The following is a 22,673-nucleotide window of genomic DNA, read 5'->3' on the forward strand; positions in this document are numbered from 1 at the left end:
GATAACAGTTTATCATAATAATTGTAAACATTTAACAAACCAATTGGCTTATTGTGGATATTTAATTGTGCCCAACAAACAGTATGAAATATTTCTTCCAAAGTACCGAAACCTCCTGGCAAAGCAATGAAAGCATCTGAATGTTCAATCATTTGAGTAATTCGTTCATACATGTTGTCCACTTTCATTTCTTCTCCTATTGTTGGTCCTGTAAGATTGGCTAAGGTAATCGGAATAATGCCTAAAACTTCACTTCCACCTGCATGCGCAACTTTTGCAACTTTTCCCATGAGGCCAACTTCACCACCACCATATACCAAATGAATCTTTTTTTAGCAAGTGTTATTTCAAGATTTTCTGCTACTTCTTCATAAATTGAATCTTTTCCTGCACTAGATCCACAAAATACACAAATATTTTTTATTTTACTTACCGTGGACGTTGACATGTTGAGAAATATGTTTTTTTGTAATTGTTATATCACAACATATGAATTTATAAGCGTAACATGCCAAAAGTCAATATTTGAACAGGAAATTATTATTATTAAAAGAAAATAAAAATGACAAAATTAAAACAAATATATACAGCGTAGTTGTGATTGTGGCTCACATCTTCCTCTGATTTTACGTTCAGTAACGGCTTCAACGCCTTCTATGAGTCGAGGATATGCTTCCCATCCAATTTTCTTATAAATTGGCAAACATGGTCTTTTAACGTCAGATTCCCAAGACGAAATTGTGTATATATATTTACTTATCTAAATAGATATGTGTTACTACAGTAGGATCTTTGTAAGGCTGATTCCACCGTCCATATTGATATTCCTCCTATTGAAATTGCCACCATAGTTTAAGAAGTTCATTTTGCACGTACCCACCAGAATGCGTATCAAGAACCTCTAGAAAATTATCCAAAGGCTCTTTACTCAGACAATTCTTAATGAATAAAATTTTATCTTCTCTATTCATTGATGTCATTCCAACATTTTTGCATTTTCCCTTACAAGTCCACCTTGCACATTTATGACATCCACCTATACGTTTAGCTCTTCGCTTTTTGGCATATGTGATTTTACCAAATCCTGGCATATGTCTTATTATTAATTCACTTGCTTCCCCAACCAATCGGACTTTTGCTTCAATTATCAAACGGACATCATTCGATATGCCATATGACATCATCAACCTTAGCCGCTCACATCTAGCTTTATAAATTTTTTTCAACGCATTATCAGGTAAACAAGCAAAATATTTACGAAGATTCATAATACACGCATCCATATTATTATTATTATATATATTTCAATTATTTTGGGAAAACTGAAGAAACCGACTTAAACAGTCACGGAGTACCGTTATCCGCCACTTAACCGGGAAATGAACTAGAATCTGCAAAACAAAATGAAAATATCAAACAACTATTGTGGATCATATAAAGGCATAAACTCATTATTAAGAATTTCATTTTCTATAAAAGGCTTAAGTCTTTGCCCATTAACTTTAAACACGTCATTATTTTTAGGATTTTTAATATCAACAGCACCATGAGGATAAACAAATTTGACTATAAATGGTCCTGACCACCTCGATCTTAATTTACCTGGAAATAAATGCAAACGAGAATTATAAAGCAAACTTTTTGTCCAATTTCAAATGACTTTCTCATAATATTTTTTATCATGAAAGGCTTTAGTTTTATCTTTATAAATCTTTGAATTTTCATATGCATCATTTCTTAATTCTTCAAGTTCATTTATTTGCAATTTTCTTAATTTAGATGCATCATCTAAATTAATATTAAATGCTTTAATTGCCCAATAAGCTTTATGTTCAACTTCAACCGGTAAATGACAATGCTTACCAAAAACTAACCTATATGGTGACATCCCTAATGATGTTTTAAATGCAGTTCTATATGCCCATAATGCATCAGTTAATCTTAAAGACCAATCTTTTCGATTTGGATTAACTGTTTTTTCTAAAATTTGTTTTATTTCTCTATTTGCAAGTTCAACTTGACCATTACTTTGAGGATGATATGGGGTAGAAACTTTATGTGTAATGTCATATTTTCTTAACAAAGAAGAAAATGATTTATTTATAAAATGACTTCTCCCATCACTAATTATTGCTCTAGGTATTCCAAATCGGCTAAAAATATTTTCTTTTAAAAATTTTATAACAATTTTTTATCATTAGTTCTACATGCAATTGCTTCAATCCATTTTGAAACATGATCAACAACGACTAAAATGTACGTATATCCAAAAGATAATGGAAATGGATCCATAAAATCTATCCCCCAACTATCAAATATTTCAATAATTATGATTGGATTTAAAGGCATCATGTTTCGTTTTGAAATTGATCCCATCTTCTGACAGTTTTCACAAGATTTGCAAAATAAATGCGTATCTTTGAATAAAGACGGCCAATAAAATCCACATTGTAAGATTTTTGTAGCTGTTTTATTGGATGAAAAATGACCTCCACATGCTTCAGAATGACAAAATTTAATAACATTACTTACTTCATTGTCGGATATGCATCATCGAAAAATTTGGTCAGGACAATACTTAAATAAGTAAGGATCATCCCAATAAAATTTTTTAACTTCTATCAAGAATTTATTCTTATCCTGTGAATTCCAATGAGAAGGCATTTTATTTGTCACAAGAAAATTTACAATGTTAGCAAACCAGGGCATAATAGTAGCATAAAACAACTGATCATCTGGAAAATTTTCATTTATTGGTATTTCATTATGAGATGATTCAGTCATTATTCTAGATAAATGATCGGCTACAACATTTTCTTTTCCTTTTTTATCTTTAATTATAATATCAAATTCTTGTAACAATAAAATCCACCGTATTAATCTTGACTTAGCATCTTGTTTATTTGATAAATATTTTATGGCAGAATGATCGGTGTAAACAATAGTAGTAGAACAATTAAATAAGTATCTAATGCAAATACTACTTAAAGTAATTCTTTTTCAGTAGTTGAATAATTTATTTGGGCACTATTTAAGGTTCTACTAGAATAATAGATTGCATAAGGTTTTCCTTCTTTTCTTTGTCCTAACACAGCTCCTATAGCATAATCACTTGCATCACACATTAATTCAAATGGTAAAGACCAATCTGGAGGTTGTAAAATAGGTGATGTAACTAAAAGATTAATAATTTTTTTAAAAGCATTTTCACATTTCTGAGTCCATTCAAATTGTGTATCTTTTGTTAAAAGATTTGAAATTGGTTTAGATATTATGCTGAAATTTTTTATAAACCTTCTATAAAATCCTGCATGACCCAAGAATGATCGAACTTCTTTGACCGTTTTTGGTGATGTTAAATTAGCAATAACATCAACTTTGGCTTTATCAACTTCAATTCCTTTTTCAGATATCACATGTCCTAAAACAATCCCAGATTTAACCATATAATGACATTTTTCCCAATTTAAAACAAGATTTTTTTCTTCACATCTTTTTAATACTTCTTCTAGATTTTTAAGACAATTTTCAAATGAGTTTCCAAAAACAGTTATATCATCCATAAAAACTTCTACATATTCTTCAATCATATAACTGAAAATACTTAACATGCAACTTTGAAAAGTAGTCGGAGCATTACATAAACCAAATGGCATTCTTTTAAATGCAAAAGTTCCGAAAGGACAAGTAAAAGTAGTTTTTTCTTGATCTTCTAATGATATAGGTATTTGATAATACCCCGAATACCCATCAAGAAAACATTAATAAGAATTTACTGCTACTTTTTCTAGAATTTGATCTAAAAATGGTAGTGGGAAATGATCTTTTCTAGTTGCATCATTTAATTTTCTATAATCAATACACATACGCCAACTAGATGGAATCCTAGCTTGTAATAACTCTCCCTTTTCATTTTTTATAACATTGATGCCTGACTTTTTAGGTATTACTTGTGTTGGACTTACCCATTTACTATCTGAAATTGGATAAAAAATTCCAGCATCTAATAATTTTAATACTTCATTCTTAACAACTTCCTTCATACGTGGATTTAACCTTCTTTGTGGTTGTTGATATGTTTTAGCATTTTCTTCCAAGTGAATTTTATGTGTACAAATTAAAGGATTCATACCTTTTATATCTTTCAAAGTCCATCCAATTGAATTTTTATATTTTTTAAGTAATTTAATCAAATCTTCTTCTTGATTTGGCAAAAGAGTGAAAGAAATTACAACAGGAAATGTTTTATTTTCACCAAGAAATACATATTTCAATTCTAATGGTAAAACTTTTAATTCAAGTTTTGTATTATCATCTTCTTTCAAATTATTTTTAGACTCAAAACTTTCTATTGAAAAAACTTCAGATTGTTGATTTAAGTTTTCTTCTTGTATATTTTCTTCCACAATTGTTTCAATTTCATTATCATATTCATTTTCATTAATACTTGGTTGTTTACATAAATTGAACACATTAAGTTCTAGAGTCATATTTCCAAAAGACAATTTCGTTATTCCATTTCGACAATTAATTAAAGCATTTGAAGTTGCTAGAAATGGTCGTCCCAATATTACTGGAATTTCATTATGTACTTCTATTGGTTGTATATCCAAAACAATAAAATCTACAGGATATATGAATTTATCAACTTGAACCAACACATCTTCTACAATACCTCTAGGTATTTTGATTGACCTATCCGCCAGTAAGAGAGTAACAGAAGTGGGTTTTAATTCTCCTAAATTAAGTTTTTCATAAACTGAATAAGGAAGTAAATTCACGCTTGCTCCCAAATCCAACAAAGCTTTTTTAATTTTATTTTCTCCAATAATACATGAAATTGTTGGACAACCAGGATCTTTATATTTTAAACTAGAATTATTTTGAAGAATAGAACTTACTTGTTCAGCCAAGAATGCTTTTTTCTTCACATGCAATTTTCTCTTTACAGTACATAAGTCTTTTAAAAATTTTGCATAAGAATGTATTTGTTTAATAGCATCTAATAATGGAATATTTATCTTCACTTGTTTAAAAACTTCATAGATATCAGAATCACTTTTTTGTTTTTTATGATTTGTTAATGCATGAGGAAATGGTGGAGGTTTATTTGACTTATTTACTATTTCAGATGATTTATCATTCACCATATTATTCTTAAAATTTAAGGTATCATCATTCTCAAAAGTATCAGGATTATCATCCTTACTCTTTGATTTTAAATGATCCTTGTTTTCATTACTATATGGATCATTAACTATTTTACCACTTCTAAGGGTAATAATAGATTTTATTTGATCAATTTTTTCATTTTTTAATTCTTGATTTTGATTTTTAGGATTAGGTTGAGGTTGAGATGGAAATTTTCCTTTTTCATGAATATTAAGTGCAGATGCAAATTTTGCAAGAGTTTCTTTCAAATCACTCATAGATTGACTGTTTTGAATATTGATAGACTCTTGCTTTTGGATAAATGCATGAATTACATCTTCAAAGTTTTTTCTTGGAGGTGTAACATAAGGAATATAATCTTGATGATTTTGGTTATTTTGAAAATATTGTTGTGACGGTTGTGCATTATTATCATTCCTCCAACTAAAATTAGGATGATTTTTTCATCCAGGATTATATGATGGTGAAAAAGGATCTAGTATTGGTTTTTTATAATTGTTAACATAATTTGCTTGTTCATGGATACATTCTTTAAATAAAGGTAATGTTGGACAATCTTTTGTAGCATGATCATGTGTATCACATATATGACAAACAATTTCTTGAATACTTTTTAATTGACCACTCTTTTTCATTTCTAATGACTCAATTTTTCTTGCTAAAGATGCAAGTTTAGCTTGAATATCTATATCATCTTTAAGATTATAGATACCATCCCCATTTGTTGAATTATTGTTTTTAGTTGTTGGTGGTTCTATTGTGCCTATATTATCCCAATTTTGAGCATTTTCTGCTAATGAATCCAAATATTCCATAGCTTCATTTGGGTTTTTATCTTCAAAAGTTCCATTACACATGAATTCTATCATTTGCCTATCTTTAGGTATTAGACCTTCATAAAAGTGAGAAACTATTCTCCATGTTTCAAAACCAAGATGTGGGCATGTATTAAGTAAATCTTTATATCTATCCCAACATTGATAAAACGTTTCTCCTTGTTTTTGAGAAAAAGTTGTAATTTGTCTTTTAAAAGAGTTTGTTCTATGGGATGGGAAAAACTTTTTGAGAAATTGTTGTTGCATTTCTTCCCATGATCTTATTGAACTTGATCTTAAATTTTGTAGCCATGTTTTAGCTTTATCTTTTAAAGAAAAAGGGAAAAGCTTTAATCGAACTATATTCATGCTATAATTTTGATCATTATAAGTGTTACAAACTTCCTCAAATTCTCTTAGATGCAAATATGGATTTTCAGAATCTAAGCCATGAAAATTTGGTAAAAGTTGAATAATTTGAGGTTTGAAGTTGAAATTAGATGCATCAGGAGGAAAAACTAAACAAGATGGGGCACTAGTTCTAATAGGGTTCATATGGTGCCTAAGTGTTCTTAATTGATCATGTTCTTGATTATTATTATTATTATTATTATTATTATTATTATTATTATTATATATTATTATTATTATTATTATCATCTTGATTATTTGAATTATCATCCATATTTAAATTATTTTCAGATACTCGAATAAGTCTACCACTTTTTTTTCGACTCCAAATACTCATACAAAAAAAAAAACAACACAATACTTATAAATAAAACATAATTAACAAATATAATCTTAATTTATACCTCCCCGACAACGGCGCCAAAAACTTGCTGCTACTTAAATAATAATTCACCCAAGTGTAGGTTGTCTGCAAGTAATATATTTCGTAAATACGAGATCGATCCTCAGAGAGGTTATTTTGAGTTTAAATTTATTAATTTATATATTACCAAATGCAAGAATGAAGTTTACAAATTATAAATTTTGTCAAGGCTTGAGGATTTATTCTTGGTTTATGTAATATTGTTTAACTAAAAGTAAAACAAAAGAAACCACCATAAATAATGGTTCCAAGAAAATTAAACACACACATAATATAATATAGTTCCCACTATAGAAAATACCGAATTAACCGATATTTTATATATGGTACCTATGATTATAATTATAACTATATAAATAAATAATTGCATAAAGTAAATGTTAAATTAAATCATTATATTTCATTTAGAACAACCGGCAGAGCCACGCTATTGCCTAAATGAAATATATTGATTTAATAAGTTAGTTGCGGTAAAGTAAAAGTTAGTTGCGATAAAGTAAATGTTAGTTGCGGAAAAGTAAAAGTTAGATGCGAGAAATAAAAGTTAGTTGCGATAAAGTAAATGTTAGATTGTTAGATGTTAGTATTAAATCATAATATTTCATTTAGAACAACCGGCAGAGCCACGCTATCGTCTAAATGAATATTATGATATTATTATATAAATATATATATATATATATATATATAATAATAAGTGATGAAATATTTATTGTATCAAAATTAAACAACAAATCAAGATAACCACTTTAATGGTATCAAGCATTTGATGTAAATTGATAACAACAAATAATTCATTTTTATACCTACAATAAAAATAAGTTAGCTAAATGAAATAAATAAATAAAGAATATACAAAATATAAACAATCTTACTTCACCAATAATGCATCCTCTTCACCTTGACATAATAGATTTAGCTTGCCATAAGCTTACTTTTGATCAACACTAAAATATCACTCATAGTTGAGAACATGAAAGAAAATATATTGGAACTTAGAACTTTGATACACACTCACACTATATTTCACAATGAGATAGAATGATTCTCAAGCTAGCACAAGGCCTCTATTTATAGGCCAAATGAGAGAAATGGTCAAAATTTTTATTAATGTCATTTGTTGCAATAGTATTCTTTTTCTCCTTCAAGTTCAATTCCATGTTCCTTCTTTCAATGCTTTGTTCCTCGACTTTAATCACCGAATTTGACTCTGCTCAAAACGGCAAACATGTGGGGAATTGTCTGTAGATGAATTTTGCCACTTGGTTCACCTCATTTGGTTAAATATTGAAATAGTTATGATTTTTTTACTATATGCTGGTCATAGTAAAAGTAAATTTGTCCTCCTTTTGATATTTGCACAACTTGATCATCTTAATGAACTTTTTAGGCAATCATGTCTTATGCAAAGTTGTAGATAATTTCTCAAGAATTCCAAACATGTTTGAGTCACCTCCATTTGAATTTTCTAGCTTGAGTTATCATTATTTTACCAACACGTAGAAAACCTGAAAATAAAACATATTTAGTAAGACAATTAAATATAAACAAACAATACTAAAATAACATAATTTTATAATTTTAATGAAACTTAAATTTTAAAATACAGGTTTTAACATATAATAAATTATTAATTTTAAGTTTCATCACATATTGGTGAGGAGATTGGAGGCGCCGAAGACTGAGTAGGCGGAGTTGGATGTGTGCACGCTAACCCGAGGACCACACTTTTTCCGCACATCATGTTTATGAGTTGGGAGTGATCATGGATATTTTCTTACATTTTATTATTTATATGTTTATGGTTTGACAGGACTTGCATGTTGTTTATTTGAGCTCTTTTAAGCTGCAATATTTTTGCCCAATAGTTGAATATCTTTTATTTTTTAAAATTATGTTATTAACGGTGCCTATAAATATATTTTTGAAATAAAAATGTTTATTTCGAGATTTAGTTTAAAAAAAATCTCTAGTAGTATTTTAAGTCGTAGACATTTCAGTTGGTACAGAGCGAAAATCCTGTATAAGGTTGTGCCACTGCCAGCTTCACCAGCTCAGTTTTCAAGATTCAAGTCTGTAAGTTTGCATGTTTTTTAAATGTTTTGAATGGTTTAACGCTATCAACTGCATGTTTACATGATACATATTTTTCAGTGATTTACAATATATGTTTAATTGTATACATGATTTAAGGATTAAAAGTTTTAAAAACTAGATTAAATTTCATGATGGGTTACGTTTAAAATTTGGATTATATTTAGATACTATACCTCCCAGACGCGGCCCTAGCATTGATAGACATGATGATACTTCTGGAGGCGATAGAGGCCTTCCACCACCACCACCGCCACGAGACGCAGCTACCCGAGTCCTTGAGGGTATTGCTAGATTGATGGAGCAGGCACAGCAGGCTCCCAGGCCCCAGACAGACATCTATGAGCAGTTTAGACGGCTCAACGCAAAGGGGTTCGGAGGTACTACTGACCCTTTTGTAGCGGAGGGTTGGATACGGTCATTGGAGCTACACTTTTAGTATTTGGAGATGAGGGATGGCGACTGAGTCACGTGTACCACTTACATGCTGAGGGATGACGCATCCCTATGGTGGGAGGGAGCTGCTCACGTGGTAGACTTGGCTACCCTTACTTGGAGTCAGTTCAAGGATATCTTATACAACAAATATTTTCCAGTGGATGTTAGGGGACGCCTGACGAAGGAGGTCATAAGTCTCCGACAGGGGGACTCGTCTGTGGCAGATTTTATCAAGAAATTCAACAGGGGCTGTCACTTTGTGCCCCTTATTGCGAGGGATGTCGTATAGAAGCTGAGGCATTTCATGGATGGCCTCAGATCAACCTTGGGCCAAGATGTATGCTGATGAGACCGGAGAGCTATGATGAGGCCACCGCTTGTGCTTTTCAGGCGGAGGAGACCATGAGGGACATTGATATGGAGATGCAGCGGAAGAGGAATCAGGTCCAGCAGAGCTTGCAGCCACATAAGAAGCAATTCACAGGGCCACCGAGGCATCAGAGGCAGCAGAAGCCCCAGGGTTAGTTCAAGAAACCCGGACAGTAGCGGCCACCACTGGCACCAGGGGATCCTAAGCCGAAGGAAGGAGAGCCTTGCAAGTAGTGCAACAAATTACACTATGGCATGGTGTATGTGAGTGACCTTCAAGTGCTTTATATGTAAAGAGAAGGGCCATAAAGCAGCTGATTGCCCTAGGAAGAAGGGCCCACGACTTGCGAGGCCTATGTGATGCATGCAGAGGAGGCGGAGGCTCAGCCAGACTCTACACTTATCACCGGTAACCTTTACGTTTAAAATTTTTATTTACCGCCTCGATTGCATGAACTATTATGTTGGTTGTGGGAATTATTTTGGGATCGAGAACCTAGAATAAATTAGGTTGCATGTTCTAATAGTTTGACTTAAGGATTGAATTGAGTTCATAAAGAGTGTTAAGGGCTGAATTGTTATTAACTGAAATTCCAAGGACCAAATTTATAATTTTCGAGAAAATTAAGGTTCAAATTGTGTAGATTCAAACTTTCATAAGGACTAAGATGCAATTTTCGAAATTTTGAAGGGCCAAATTGTAAAGAATCCTGAACTTTAGGGGTCAATTTGCAATTTACAAAATTTTTGGGGTTAAAATTTGAAATTTTGATGGGAAACTAGAAGTAAATGAGTGATTGTTCAAGGATTTTGGGTTAATTACTGATAGAAAATCTCTTAAGTTTTTACACGATCAGATTTGATGGTATGTTTTGTCGCAAGAAGGATATATATTTCAGGTGTAGCCACGTATGCATTGCTAGATTCCGAAGCTACACATTCACTTATATCCGAGTCATTTTTCAAGCAGCTAGGAATCATACCAGAGGCTATGAATTTGGGATTCGGAGTTTCGATTCCGTCTGGAGATCAAATGTTTACCTCACAGATTGTGAAGATTTTGGAGCTTCGGTTACAGAAAAATGTTGTGCAGGCAGATTTAATTGTTGCTACCGTTGCCGGAGTTCGATATTATTTTGGGTATGGGCTGGATTTCTTCGAATTGAGCCACTATAGATTTTCTATGGAAGTCAGTATCTGTCCGACCGCCCAGCGGTCAGCCATTTATTTTTTAGGCAGCCAGATAACAGCAGATGTCGCACATCATTTCTTGCATCTGTGCGAGAAAGCTCATGAGAAGAGGCTGCCAGGCATTTTTGGCGAGTATTGTGACAGTGATCGAGCCAGTCAGTCAGAGGCTAGAGGATGTCAAGGTCGTCGGGTATTTCCCCAGCGTTTTCCCGGATGATGTTTCAGTAATTCCACCAAACATGGAGGTCGATTTCTCTATCGAGTTGATTCCAAGTACAATGCCGATTTCTAAGGCACCCTATCGTCTAGCACCTGCAGAGATGAAGGAGCTGAAGGATCAAATATAGGACTTGCTAGATAAGGGTTTCATTCGCCCGAGCTTTTCTCCATGGGGAGCACCGGTACTGTTTGTTAAGAAGAAACACGGCAGCATGCGCTCTGCATTGATTACAGAGAACTGAACAGTGTCACGGCCAAGAACAAGTATCCACTGCCCAGGATCGAGGATCTATTTGATCAGCTTCAAGGAGCATCAGTATTCTCGAAGATAGATCATCGATCAGGATACCACCAGCTGAAGGTGAGAGAGTCTACCGTGCATAAGACGGCTTTCAGGACGCGTTATGAGCATTATGAGTTTATGGTTATGCCCTTCGGCTTGACGAACGCGCAAGCGATCTTCATGGATCTCATGAATCATGTGTTTCAGCCGTACTTGGATCAGCTCGTCATCGTTTTCATAAGCGACATCCTGATCTATTCGAAGAGCATAGAGGAGAACAACCAGCATCTGAGGACCGTACTGCAGACCTTACATGACAGACGGTTGTATGCCAAGTTCAGTAAATGCGAGTTTTGGCTAGACAGAGTGGCATTCTTGGGCCACATCATATCTCGAGATGGAGTGGAGGTTGACCCCAGTAAAGTCGATGCAGTCCGAGGTTGGCCAGTGCCTAAGAGTGTGACAGAGATCTGCAGTTCTTGGGTTTGGCTGGGTACTACAGGAAGTTTATTCAGGGCTTTTCTTCTATTGTGGTGCCTATGACCACCTTGAAAAAGAAGAATGGAAAATTTGTTTGGGGATCAGAGTGCCAGGAAAGTTTTGATAGACTGAAGCAGGCATTGACTTCAGCACTAGTTCTAGCTATGCCATCAGGGCAAGAGAAGTTTGTGCTTTATACAGATGCTTTGAAACTCGGTTTGGGCACGGTTCTGATGCAGCATGACAGAGTTATATCCTACGCGTCCAGACAGTTACAGGACCATGAGAAGAATTATCCGACTCATGACCTCCAGCTAGCAGCAATGGTATTCACCCTTAAGATATGGAGACACTATCTGTATGGAGAGAAGTGTTGGATTTCACTGATCACAAGAGCCTGAAGTACTTCTTCACACAGAAAGAGCTGAATATGATACAGAGGAGATGGCAGGAACTGGTGAAGGATTATGACTGTGACATTAGCTACTATCCGGGTAAGGCTAATGTGGTTGCGGATGTCCTGAGCAGGAATAATGCAGTGATCACTCAGTTGTCGGTACAGAGACCATTGCAGGCAGAGATTCGGAGGTTTGAGCTTGCAGTCTATGCCAGGGGCGATGCCCCTAATCTTTCTATTCTCGAGTGAAAATGGGAAAACATACCATGGACTTTGTGACTGGATTACCGAGGACAACTGGGGATATAATGTCATTTGAGTGAAAGTTGATCAGCTCACTTAGTCAGCACACTTTCTACCGATCAGAAAGACTTTCACCTGGAAGATCAACAACTCGTTCTAACTTATCAAGAATTATGGTTTTAAGTATACTTTCGCTACAGTTTATTTGTTAACTTATTGATGATTTACATGATGGATTATGAGTTTTCATATGATATTCTCCAACATTAAAATTATTTTTCACTTGAATAAAATCCATATAAAAAGATATTCATATATTTTTCTAGTATCTGAATAAAATCTTATTTTCTTTATCAAGTTTACCAATTAGAGAAAAGCATCTGACTTTTCATTGAGAATCTTAATCATGCAGCATAAACACATATTATCTTATTATTTTGTGTGTGGATTTTAAAGTATTTTTCTTCGCCACGAACTATTCAAATGAATGTGCTATAAAAGTAGGATTTTAAATATCATCCTGCCCCATGCTTTTAAAAAGCAGCGCCTCGCAAAGCAGGAACACACTCTGTGTCTATATATACACAAAACATACACGAAAATAATCCTTGCACAGAATCCCAATGGCAGCAAAGCGGCCATGCACGGCGAGCCGTACCGAGGATTCATTGTTGCCAATATATTCTAAAGAAGCCAGCTTTCCACCGGAGGAGAAAGGAAAAGGGTTGCAAAAAATAGCCATATTTTCGGTCACCGGAATGACGTGCTCCGCCTGCGCTGGCTCGGTGGAGAAGGCAGTCAAACGCCTCCCGGGAATCAAGGAGGCCGTGGTTGACGTTCTGAACAACCGGGCACAAGTCCACTTTCTACTCTAATCTTGTCAATGTAAGTCGTCCATATAGTAAAAATTTTGAATTTGACATAGAAATTTTTAGGGAAAATTGAAATTTTGATTGACTGTGTTTGCTTCTATATATGTAATTTTAGTCTTCTATCTATGTTATAAAATTCAATCTCAGTCCCGCATGTTCTTATTTTTGGTAATTTTAATATATTTTTAATTGAGAGTGTTGATGTGACACTATATACGTCAGGGTCATGTTAGCGCCGCACAGATGCCACCTCAGAAAGAAAATTAAAATTGCGAAAAAGTTAAGATAATGGATTAAGACTGAAATTCATCAGACACAAAATCGAACAAAACGAGCACACAATACCATAATAAATTTTAAGAATGGGTATTGAAAAAAATAATTCTCTATAACTTTATTTTTATTTCTAGTTATTGTTTTAAGGATTTAGGATGCAAAACAATGTAACCCTTTCATGCACAAGCTTGAGCAATCATTGAAGTTCCTATATATTTTATAGAATAATTATAATATCTATATATTTTGTGTATTTTAACATATTAAAACTAAAGCAACATCTTACCAGGTTAGTCATTCATGTGACTTCTATTTGATTTGAATTCAATATATGTTCAAAATAGGAACCAGAAGTCATGCTCAATACATGCCAATTAAATTTTAAAACATTTAATATTTATCGAAGCATGATTTTAGGTTCAATTAGATTTCAATTCGATACCGATATAAGTCCGAGAATGAAGTATCAAATAGTACTTTTTGGACCAACGAAATGGCAAAACGAGTCATAGGGGAAAAGTAATTATCCAAATTTAACGGTAAGATTTGTTTCAGTTTTATCTAAATTTAAATGATCAGATTATTCCAAGTACAAAAAATTGTTAAAAGAACATCATAAATTCAAAAATAGCTAAACTTATCATATTTAAATATTTAATATAATCAGTATACAAAATTTTATTTAAAAAATTCTCTAAATTTTTAGTTTTAATATAATCTCTACGTATTTAATTCACATCAAAATAGTTTTGGCAAAAACTTGTGTGATACGGTCTCACGGGTCGTATTTTGTGAGACGAATCTTTTATTTGGATTATCCATGAAAAAATATTACTTTTTGTGCTAAGAGTATTATTTTTTATTATGAATATCGGCAGAGTTAATCCATCTCACAGATAAAGATTCGTGAGGCTGTCTCACAAGAGACCTACTCATTAGTTTATTGTCTGCCGATCAAACACTATTAGTTATTTATGAAGCCTGAGAATTTCAGATGGTTTCACCATTTTTTTAACAAAATTACTCTTATTAAACAACAAAAGTCTTAGGCCCGTTAAATTAACAGAATATAGATATTAAAAATAAAATTAAAATTAAAAAAATGGAAAAGAATCGATCAAATTACATAAAAAATTGTTTAGAAAAATATATTTATTTTGCAAAAATATTTGTTATATGGAGGAGTATGATTCCAACAATATAGTGGAGTAGATAATGAACATTTGATTAGATTTTCAACTTTAATAAAGTATATAATAATTTACTAATTATACTCTATGTTTTCTTTAAAATATGCGCTTTGGCATCGAGGTTCTTGGGTGAAAAAGTTCGTTCGTAGAAAAATATATTCTTTAGGGTCGTGAAATCTGTGATGTCGAGTGGCCAATATGAACATTACCTTAATAATTATGCAAAGGAAAGCATTTTACTTTTGCAAATATTTCACCACTACTAGATATTGTTAAGACAAATTAAATATATAATAATTAAATATCTTCAAGCACTTGGTATAATGCCAATTTTCAAAAGTTTGGTCTTTTTAGAGATGGGATGTTATTGGGTAATAGTATTTTATGCTAGTTTCTAGTTGAATGTTGTTATATTGTTGGGATGTAATAATAATGATATTTTTGTGATAACAATCAAAATGTAGCGTTTCAATTGTTGTACGATCTCGAAGTCATATCATCGACACATGGCTAGCGAAATTCTCATGTACTTTAGAATCACAATTGGTGAAAAAGATTCGTACCACAGTTCAATGCATATTCTTTTGCTACTAGTCAATACTTTCTCATCTGCTCAAAATTTTCATTTGTAGATCCACTTGCAGCCAATAGGAACGATTTAAAGTCCATCCTAGTTTAGATTACATGGAGTCCATTTTGGATTTTATGGCGTCTGTTCGATATCCGAAATCGACGTGGTCCTTGAGGATCTTCGAAAGTCCATTTCGGTATATAGTAGAGGCATGGTCGGCTCACTTGATCATATTGTTTTCACGTTATCAATGGGTGTATATCTTGAATTTCGTTTGCCTATAACTATGCACGTACAATAAAGTTAAAAGATTAGCCTTTCAATTTCTTGCTTCATTGATAATCCTGACTTGAGTGTCTTAGTCGCTTGGCAGAAAAATTCCCTGTATCCTTTCACTTATTTGTCCTGTGGCTTATATCTCACATCCCCATCATTCAAATCTGAATCTTAATCAAAGTCCTGCGTGAATTATCTCTAGTTTAAGTTGCATCAATTGCCAATAACTCCAATTCTAGACATGACAATATGTCACTCCACAACCTTTACTCAACATTTACAGCAAATATTTTAGACATCATTTTTGTGAAGAGTGCTTATAGTAGTTGCCTTTCAAATTTTAGGAGGAGAAGATCCGCGAGGCAATAGAAGACGCAGGCTTTCAATCCACTTTGATTACAGAAAAAATAAACGAAAAGTCCATCCAAATATGTCGTATTCATGTAACGGGGTTGACATGCACATCTTGTTCCACAACTATTGAATTCATTCTGCAAGCTGTAAATGGTGTACAAATGACAAGAGTTGCTACAGCAACAGAAGAGGTTGAAGTTCATTATGATCCGAAATTTTTTTCCCACACCCAGGTATTGGAAGCAGTATCAGAATTTGGATTTCATGCTGTTGTCATTAGCACAGGGGAAGATGTATGTCAAATTCAACTGCAAGTTGATGGAGCTCACTCCGAACATTCCATGAAAATTGTTAGAAACTCAGTTCAAGCACTTCCAGGAGTTCAAGAACTGAACTTTGATCCAGGCCTCAAAAAATTATCGATTTCTTACAAACCAGATTTGGCAGGACCTAGAGACTTTATCGAAGTAATCGAATCAATTGATAAGGGAAGTTTCAAGGCTATGATATATCCGGAAAGGGATGGAAGAGAAGGTCATCGAGTGGAAGAAATCAGGAAATACTACAAATCTTTTCTGTGGAGCTTGGTTTTTGCCATTCCCCTTTTTTTATTGTCAATGGTTTTTATGTATATCCCTAGCATCGGTCGAAAACTTGATGCCAAATTAGTGAACATGCTTAGCATTGGTGCCATTTTGAAGTGGATTTTGTCTACTCCTGTGCAGTTCGTCATTGGCAGACGATTTTATATTGGCGCTTACAAAGCATTGCGCCATGGTTCAGCAAATATGGATGTTCTGATTGCCTTGGGAACAAATGCGGCCTATTTTTATTCCGTTTACTCAGTGTTGAGAGACTCGACTTCTCAAAACTTTGAGTCATCCGATTTTTTCGAGACTAGTGCATTACTCATCACATTTATTCTTCTTGGAAAATATCTTGAGGTTTTGGCGAAGGGGAAGACATCGGAAGCCATAGCAAAGCTCATGGATTTGGCTCCAGAAACAGCAACACTCTTAACCCTTGACAGCAAAGGAAATGTGTTGAAAGAGCAAGAAATAGAGGGCCAGTTAGTACAAAAAAATGATGTGGTGAAGATTATCCCCGGAGCGAAAATAGCCTGTGATGGTGTTGTAGTATGGGGTGAAAGTTACGTGAATGAGAGTATGATAACTGGGGAATCGAAGCCAGCGGCCAAAAGGAAGGGTGATATGGTGATTGGAGGAACTGTGAATGCAAATGGGGTGCTGCACGTTAAGGCAACCAAAGTTGGATCACAAAGTGCTCTTTCTCAAATTGTTCAATTAGTCGAATCAGGGCAGATGGCCAAAGCACCGGTTCAAAAACTTGCTGATCATGTATCCAAATTCTTCGTTCCTTTAGTATGTGAAAAACCACTTTATCCATTCTAGTTACTGTATTGCTGACCATGCATTTTTACTAGAGGGAGTGATCATCGTACTGTCCCCTCATTGGTTCAATTTGTTGCTCGCACATTGAATATTGCCTGTAGTTTAAAGTTGAATGCTCCTCTGCGATTTGCAGGTTATAGTTCTTTCATTTTCAACTTGGTTTGCCTGGTTTTTAGCTGGAAAATTGAACAGCTATCCTAAATCTTGGATTCCATCATCCATGGATAGCTTCGAGCTTGCATTTCAGTTTGGCATTTCTGTAATGGTCATAGCTTGTCCTTGTGCACTGGGGTTGGCTACTCCAACAGCTGTAATGGTGGGCACTGGAGTAGGTGCCTCTCAAGGTGTTCTAATTAAAGGCGGAAATGCATTAGAAATCACTCATAAGGTAGAAATCATTTAGTTTTTAAATTTTCATACAAACTAGCCGAGGTTATTACGGCTCAATATACCAAGTGCGATGACTTCTTTATATAACATGTGCAAGCTTGTCAAAAATATAGGTGAATTGCATCATTTTTGACAAGACAGGAACTCTCACTCTGGGGAAACCGGTGGTTGTCGACATAAAGCTCTTGAATGGTATGAATCTGAATGAATTTCTTGAGCTGGTTGCTGCTGCTGAGGTATTACTTCTTGGTTACACCCTTCAAAATTTTGTAAAACATTGTCCATTTGTTCATTGTTTCTTCCATTCATCAGGTAAACAGCGAACATCCATTAGCAAAAGCGATCGTGGAGCATGTCAAAAAGTTGAGGGGAGATGGAGAAAACCATGTTTGGCCTGAAGCCAAGGATTTTAAGTCAATCACTGGCTACGGTGTTGAGGCGTTCGTGAACAGCAAAAGAGTTCTTGTGGGGAATAAGAACTTAATGTTGGATAGGGATGTTGCTATTCGAGTTGATGCTGTGGAAATACTAGCAGAAATAGAAAGATTAGCTCAAACTGGAGTTCTTGTGTGTATTGACAGGGAACTGGAGGGGATTCTTGCCATATCGGATCCGTTGAAACCTGGGGCAAGTGAAGTTGTTGCGATTCTAAAGTCGATGAATGTGAGTAGTATAATGGTGACCGGTGACAACTGGGGAACTGCTTCTGCGATTGCGAAAGACGTCGGGATCGATACAGTTGCTGCAGAAGCCAAACCAGAGCATAAAGCTGAGAAAGTGAAAGAACTACAGGTAGGAATATTACGTTGATTTCTGTATAGTCTCGTAGTATTGGCACATATAAATTAACTCCACACACTATTGTTCAGCCTAGGAACAAGAACTCCTATAGTTTGATTTACTTGCAGTTACACCTGTTAAAATACTGCTTCCTGTGACTAAATTGTGATACATTTCCTACCATCTTTATCCTATATGTCAGTAGGCGACTATTGTCTCGTCATCAGTGTAGATCTTCTTCGTCGAACAATGTAAAATCTTGTGTTGTATTGCAGTTTAATTTAACTATATTTCTTCTATTCAATGCAATACGCAGGCAGCAGGTAAAATTGTAGCAATGGTGGGAGACGGGATCAACGACTCACCGGCGCTCGTAGCTGCAGATGTTGGAATAGCTATCGGTGCAGGCACCGACATTGCCATTGAGGCAGCCGACATTGTTCTCATGAGAAGCAATCTGGAGGATGTTGTGACTGCTATAGACCTTTCAAGAAAAACCTTCTCCAGAATCCGCCTCAACTACTTGTGGGCATTCGGGTACAACGTGCTCGCTATCCCCATAGCTGCCGGAGCTCTACTCCCGGCCATCGGACTGCGGTTACCTCCATGGATCGCCGGAGCAGCAATGGCTGCATCTTCAGTTAGTGTTGTTTGCAGCTCACTCTTCTTGAAAAGTTACAAGAGACCAAAGGAATTGAATACTGTTTGAGGTGACTGAAATAACTGTGGAATGAAAAAGAATCTTGTAATATACATATTTGCAGTCGAGATTTGTTGCACTGCTTATTTTATTTAAATGTATATGATTTTTAAACCCACTATTCTGAACAGAAAAGAAACATCATACGCATTTTCTTATCATGGGTTCCAAGATAGCAGTAAAATATCCCGTAACCTCCGCATTGTCCGCTTCTTCGAGTGCACTGCAAAAGAACAGGACATTCAAGAAAATCAACAAAAAATTAATATGAAAGAGGAAAACCATCAAATGCATCAAGTACTAATTCACCCACTTGACGAGGATTTGCCTGCGTTTAAACCCACCATTCTGAAACTCACGACACTCCTCAAGTTGTCGTTACAGTGCCATCAAATGCAAAACTTAAGCAGTTTTAAAGTGACAGAAACAATTCAGCAAAGTAATTAAAACAGGTGGCACAGAACTTCCAACGACCTCTTAAATAGGAACTTTGTACGGCACAATTTACTGAAAACTACACCGGAAGCTACGTTAAGTAGACCAACACATTGATCATAAAGTCAAGTGTACCAATCTCCCTAACACTATGACACAAGATTAAACAAGAACAAGAGAACCCTTGTCACCATAATTAATAATTTTAATCATGAACCCACAATCCTACGTATGCTGGGGCCATCGGATTGTTGTCTACTTGAATATTACTTTCTGGGATCATGTGCAAAAACCAAAAAGAAGATCCTTTCACCATCTAACTCAACAAAGAATGAAAAATCATCTAAGTTTTGCTAAATGTATATACATATGTTGCGGGGATACAACAAAGGACATAAACAAAATATCAATATTCAGCAGCCCGGAATTTAATCAGGAAAAAAAAAAAAAAAACTTCGATATTTGCGCAGACCAGTGGACATCTGATCGGTTCGTAAAAAGCCCAGGAATAATTATAATCAAGTGGGATAAATTTTATTGAAAATTGACCTAATCACCCAGCTCTGTCCTACTCCATTAGATTTTCCTTCCTCGGGGATGCTCGGCGGAAGATGCAGGAAGGTTAAACGCGCGTTTCATGGAAGGCTACAGCGCGTGTCGAGCCAACTCTAGTCCACTCCACTAGAAACTGATTTTAGCGATTAATTTTAATTTTTTCATAAATGTAATATAAATTTAATTATTTAACGTAATAAAATTATCAATCTTTCATATATATATATAATATATATATATAGATATATAAATTGATAGGATTGATTAGGGGATAATCATTGATCTACAATAGCTCGATTATTAAAATATTGAACAACAATGAATTGAATCGTGTTTCATTTTCAATTCAAGTGAAAGACACTCAAAATAATCTTTTGTTGAAATCAATTAAATATTTTGGTAAAGAATTTAAAAGATATGGAAGTTGAATATGTAAAAACGTTTTTGGTTAAAATATTTTATCAAACAATTTGTATCCAATATTTTTGTATTTCAAAAAATGCTTCAACATGCATCTTAAAAACAGTAGCAATAATAAGTAAATGCAATAAATAAATAGACACGAAGTTTTTTATGTATGTTCGGAGATAATAACTCCAACATCACCCCTTCTTTCTCTTTCGGAAGAATCCACTAGAAGATTTTGATTTATACAACTCCTTGTATAGATGCATTTCAACTTCGAACTTATCCCTTGCTTAATTGAATCTCCTAACACATTCTCGATTGTAGGCCGCAACCTCACAATTCGCATAATATTTAACGTCTCTTATGCCTACATAAGACAAAACTATAATCTTAGTTTAAACGTTAATACAACTGTTGGAACATTTCATGTTCGCAATCTTGTTTTTGATGTTAACAAAACTTGTTATTTTGTTTCTAATGATTTATCTAAGTGTGCAGGAAGCTGGAACTGATCAGGCTTCGAACTGATTAGTTAAACGAGGTAAAACTGAAGCTATCGAGACATGAACTAAAAACACCAACTGATCGACCAAACTGAATCAGCTCAACTGAAATTTCAAAGAACAGTTCAACTGATTGTCGAGCTGATAGGTGGTTCAGCAGAAGACCTTCAGAAGCCTGGCCGGCTGATGGAGAGTTCAATTGATGAAGAACCCAGTTGACCAGTTCAACTGAAAGTGTGAAATCAGTTCAACTGACGAGTCAATTGATTTCACCAGTCCAACTGAAGATCAGTTCAGATGACTAGTTAGGAATCAATCAGTTGCATATCAAGACAAACTTATCTAAATGATTCCAGTTACGCACAAGGGTACAAAAGCATATGTACTATCTATAGTACAATAATGGACGTTGCAGCTAAGATTAAAGCCGAGAGATTCCTGGAGGCATGTCAGAAAAGTCAAGACACATATATCAAGGAACGCATTCAAATTGCAACGATCACATGTGATGAGTCTTGGAGTACGGTCTCAATGCCTCTATAAATACAAGCTCAAGACCATCAGCGAAAGAGAAGATACGCATATACAAAAGTGTGTGAAGATACAAAAAAAGGACACGCTTATTTACTTATCAGCTTACAAGAAGCAATTTGCCCAGAGGGAATACTCAAGTCATATAAGCTTAGTTTAGAAGCTTACTTCCCTCAGTGTGTGAGAACACCTTTGTGGTACATTCCTTATTCGGTTGTCACACACGCACACACACCACCACTCAAATACAGTCTTGCACAAAGACAATAAACTTGTGTATGTAGTCTTTGACACACAGACGTTAAACAAATGTTGACTGGAAAGTGCTGCCTTCAGTCTAGTCTAGGAGTTCAGTTAGGCAGTGGGTAAGTCCTAAGCTGGGTGGGATTATTACACTTATTGTAATTAATCAAATTCTTCTAGTGGATCCTACTCGAGGTGGTAGAAGGGTTGACGTAGGAGCAGTGGAAGTCTCCGAACATCAATAAACATAACTTGTGTATTTAATTGTTTAAACATCAAAACCAAGATTACGAACATGAAATGTTCCAACAATTACCAATAAATATTATGGATGAGTACCAATAAGTATGATATCAAATTAGACATCTCCTTATTACTTTAATGAATATCAATAAGTATATGTGGTCTCGAATTTAGTATTGTAAGGTCAAAAACAGGTATCTGTGGTATCAAATTAGGTATTTTTTTGTAAAAGTTTAGGTAGCGTATTTTTACTTCATGAATTACACCATCAAAAGTCACTCAATATTAACTTCAAACTATAATATTGGACATCTCTAAATATACAAAATTGAGTAATGTAGGGTAAACAACATGTATATGTGATATCAAATTAAATACATTTTGTACAAATATATGTA

The 22,673-nt window shown here is 34.4% G+C and overlaps 1 protein-coding gene, 1 long non-coding RNA gene and 1 other non-coding gene across 3 annotated transcripts; 2 read left to right on the forward strand and 1 right to left on the reverse strand.

Moving 5' to 3' along the window:
- The first annotated feature begins 6,099 nt into the window (after positions 1-6,099).
- LOC142519959 (small nucleolar RNA R71) lies at positions 6,100-6,210 on the forward strand. The gene has a single exon (XR_012813843.1). It is a non-coding gene; the product is annotated as a small nucleolar RNA R71 (small nucleolar RNA).
- A 6,848-nt stretch (positions 6,211-13,058) lies between these two features.
- On the forward strand, positions 13,059-19,448 carry LOC142517712 (putative copper-transporting ATPase HMA5). Its single transcript, XM_075620099.1, is given in 7 exon segments — positions 13,059-13,396; positions 13,398-13,421; positions 16,066-17,457; positions 17,621-17,875; positions 17,991-18,113; positions 18,190-18,669; positions 18,974-19,448. Coding segments are annotated over 7 exon segments (2,904 nt in total). The 5' UTR covers positions 13,059-13,159; the 3' UTR covers positions 19,367-19,448.
- LOC142517713 (uncharacterized) lies at positions 18,409-19,696 on the reverse strand. The gene is made up of 3 exons (XR_012813361.1): positions 19,477-19,696; positions 19,023-19,380; positions 18,409-18,619 (listed from the first exon to the last, which is right to left on the reverse strand). It is a non-coding gene; the product is annotated as an uncharacterized LOC142517713 (long non-coding RNA).
- Positions 19,697-22,673: the final 2,977 nt, after the last annotated feature.

Source organism: Primulina tabacum, chromosome 11, assembly GCF_025594145.1.
Source record: "Primulina tabacum isolate GXHZ01 chromosome 11, ASM2559414v2, whole genome shotgun sequence".
NCBI classification, from domain to species: domain Eukaryota; kingdom Viridiplantae; phylum Streptophyta; class Magnoliopsida; order Lamiales; family Gesneriaceae; genus Primulina; species Primulina tabacum.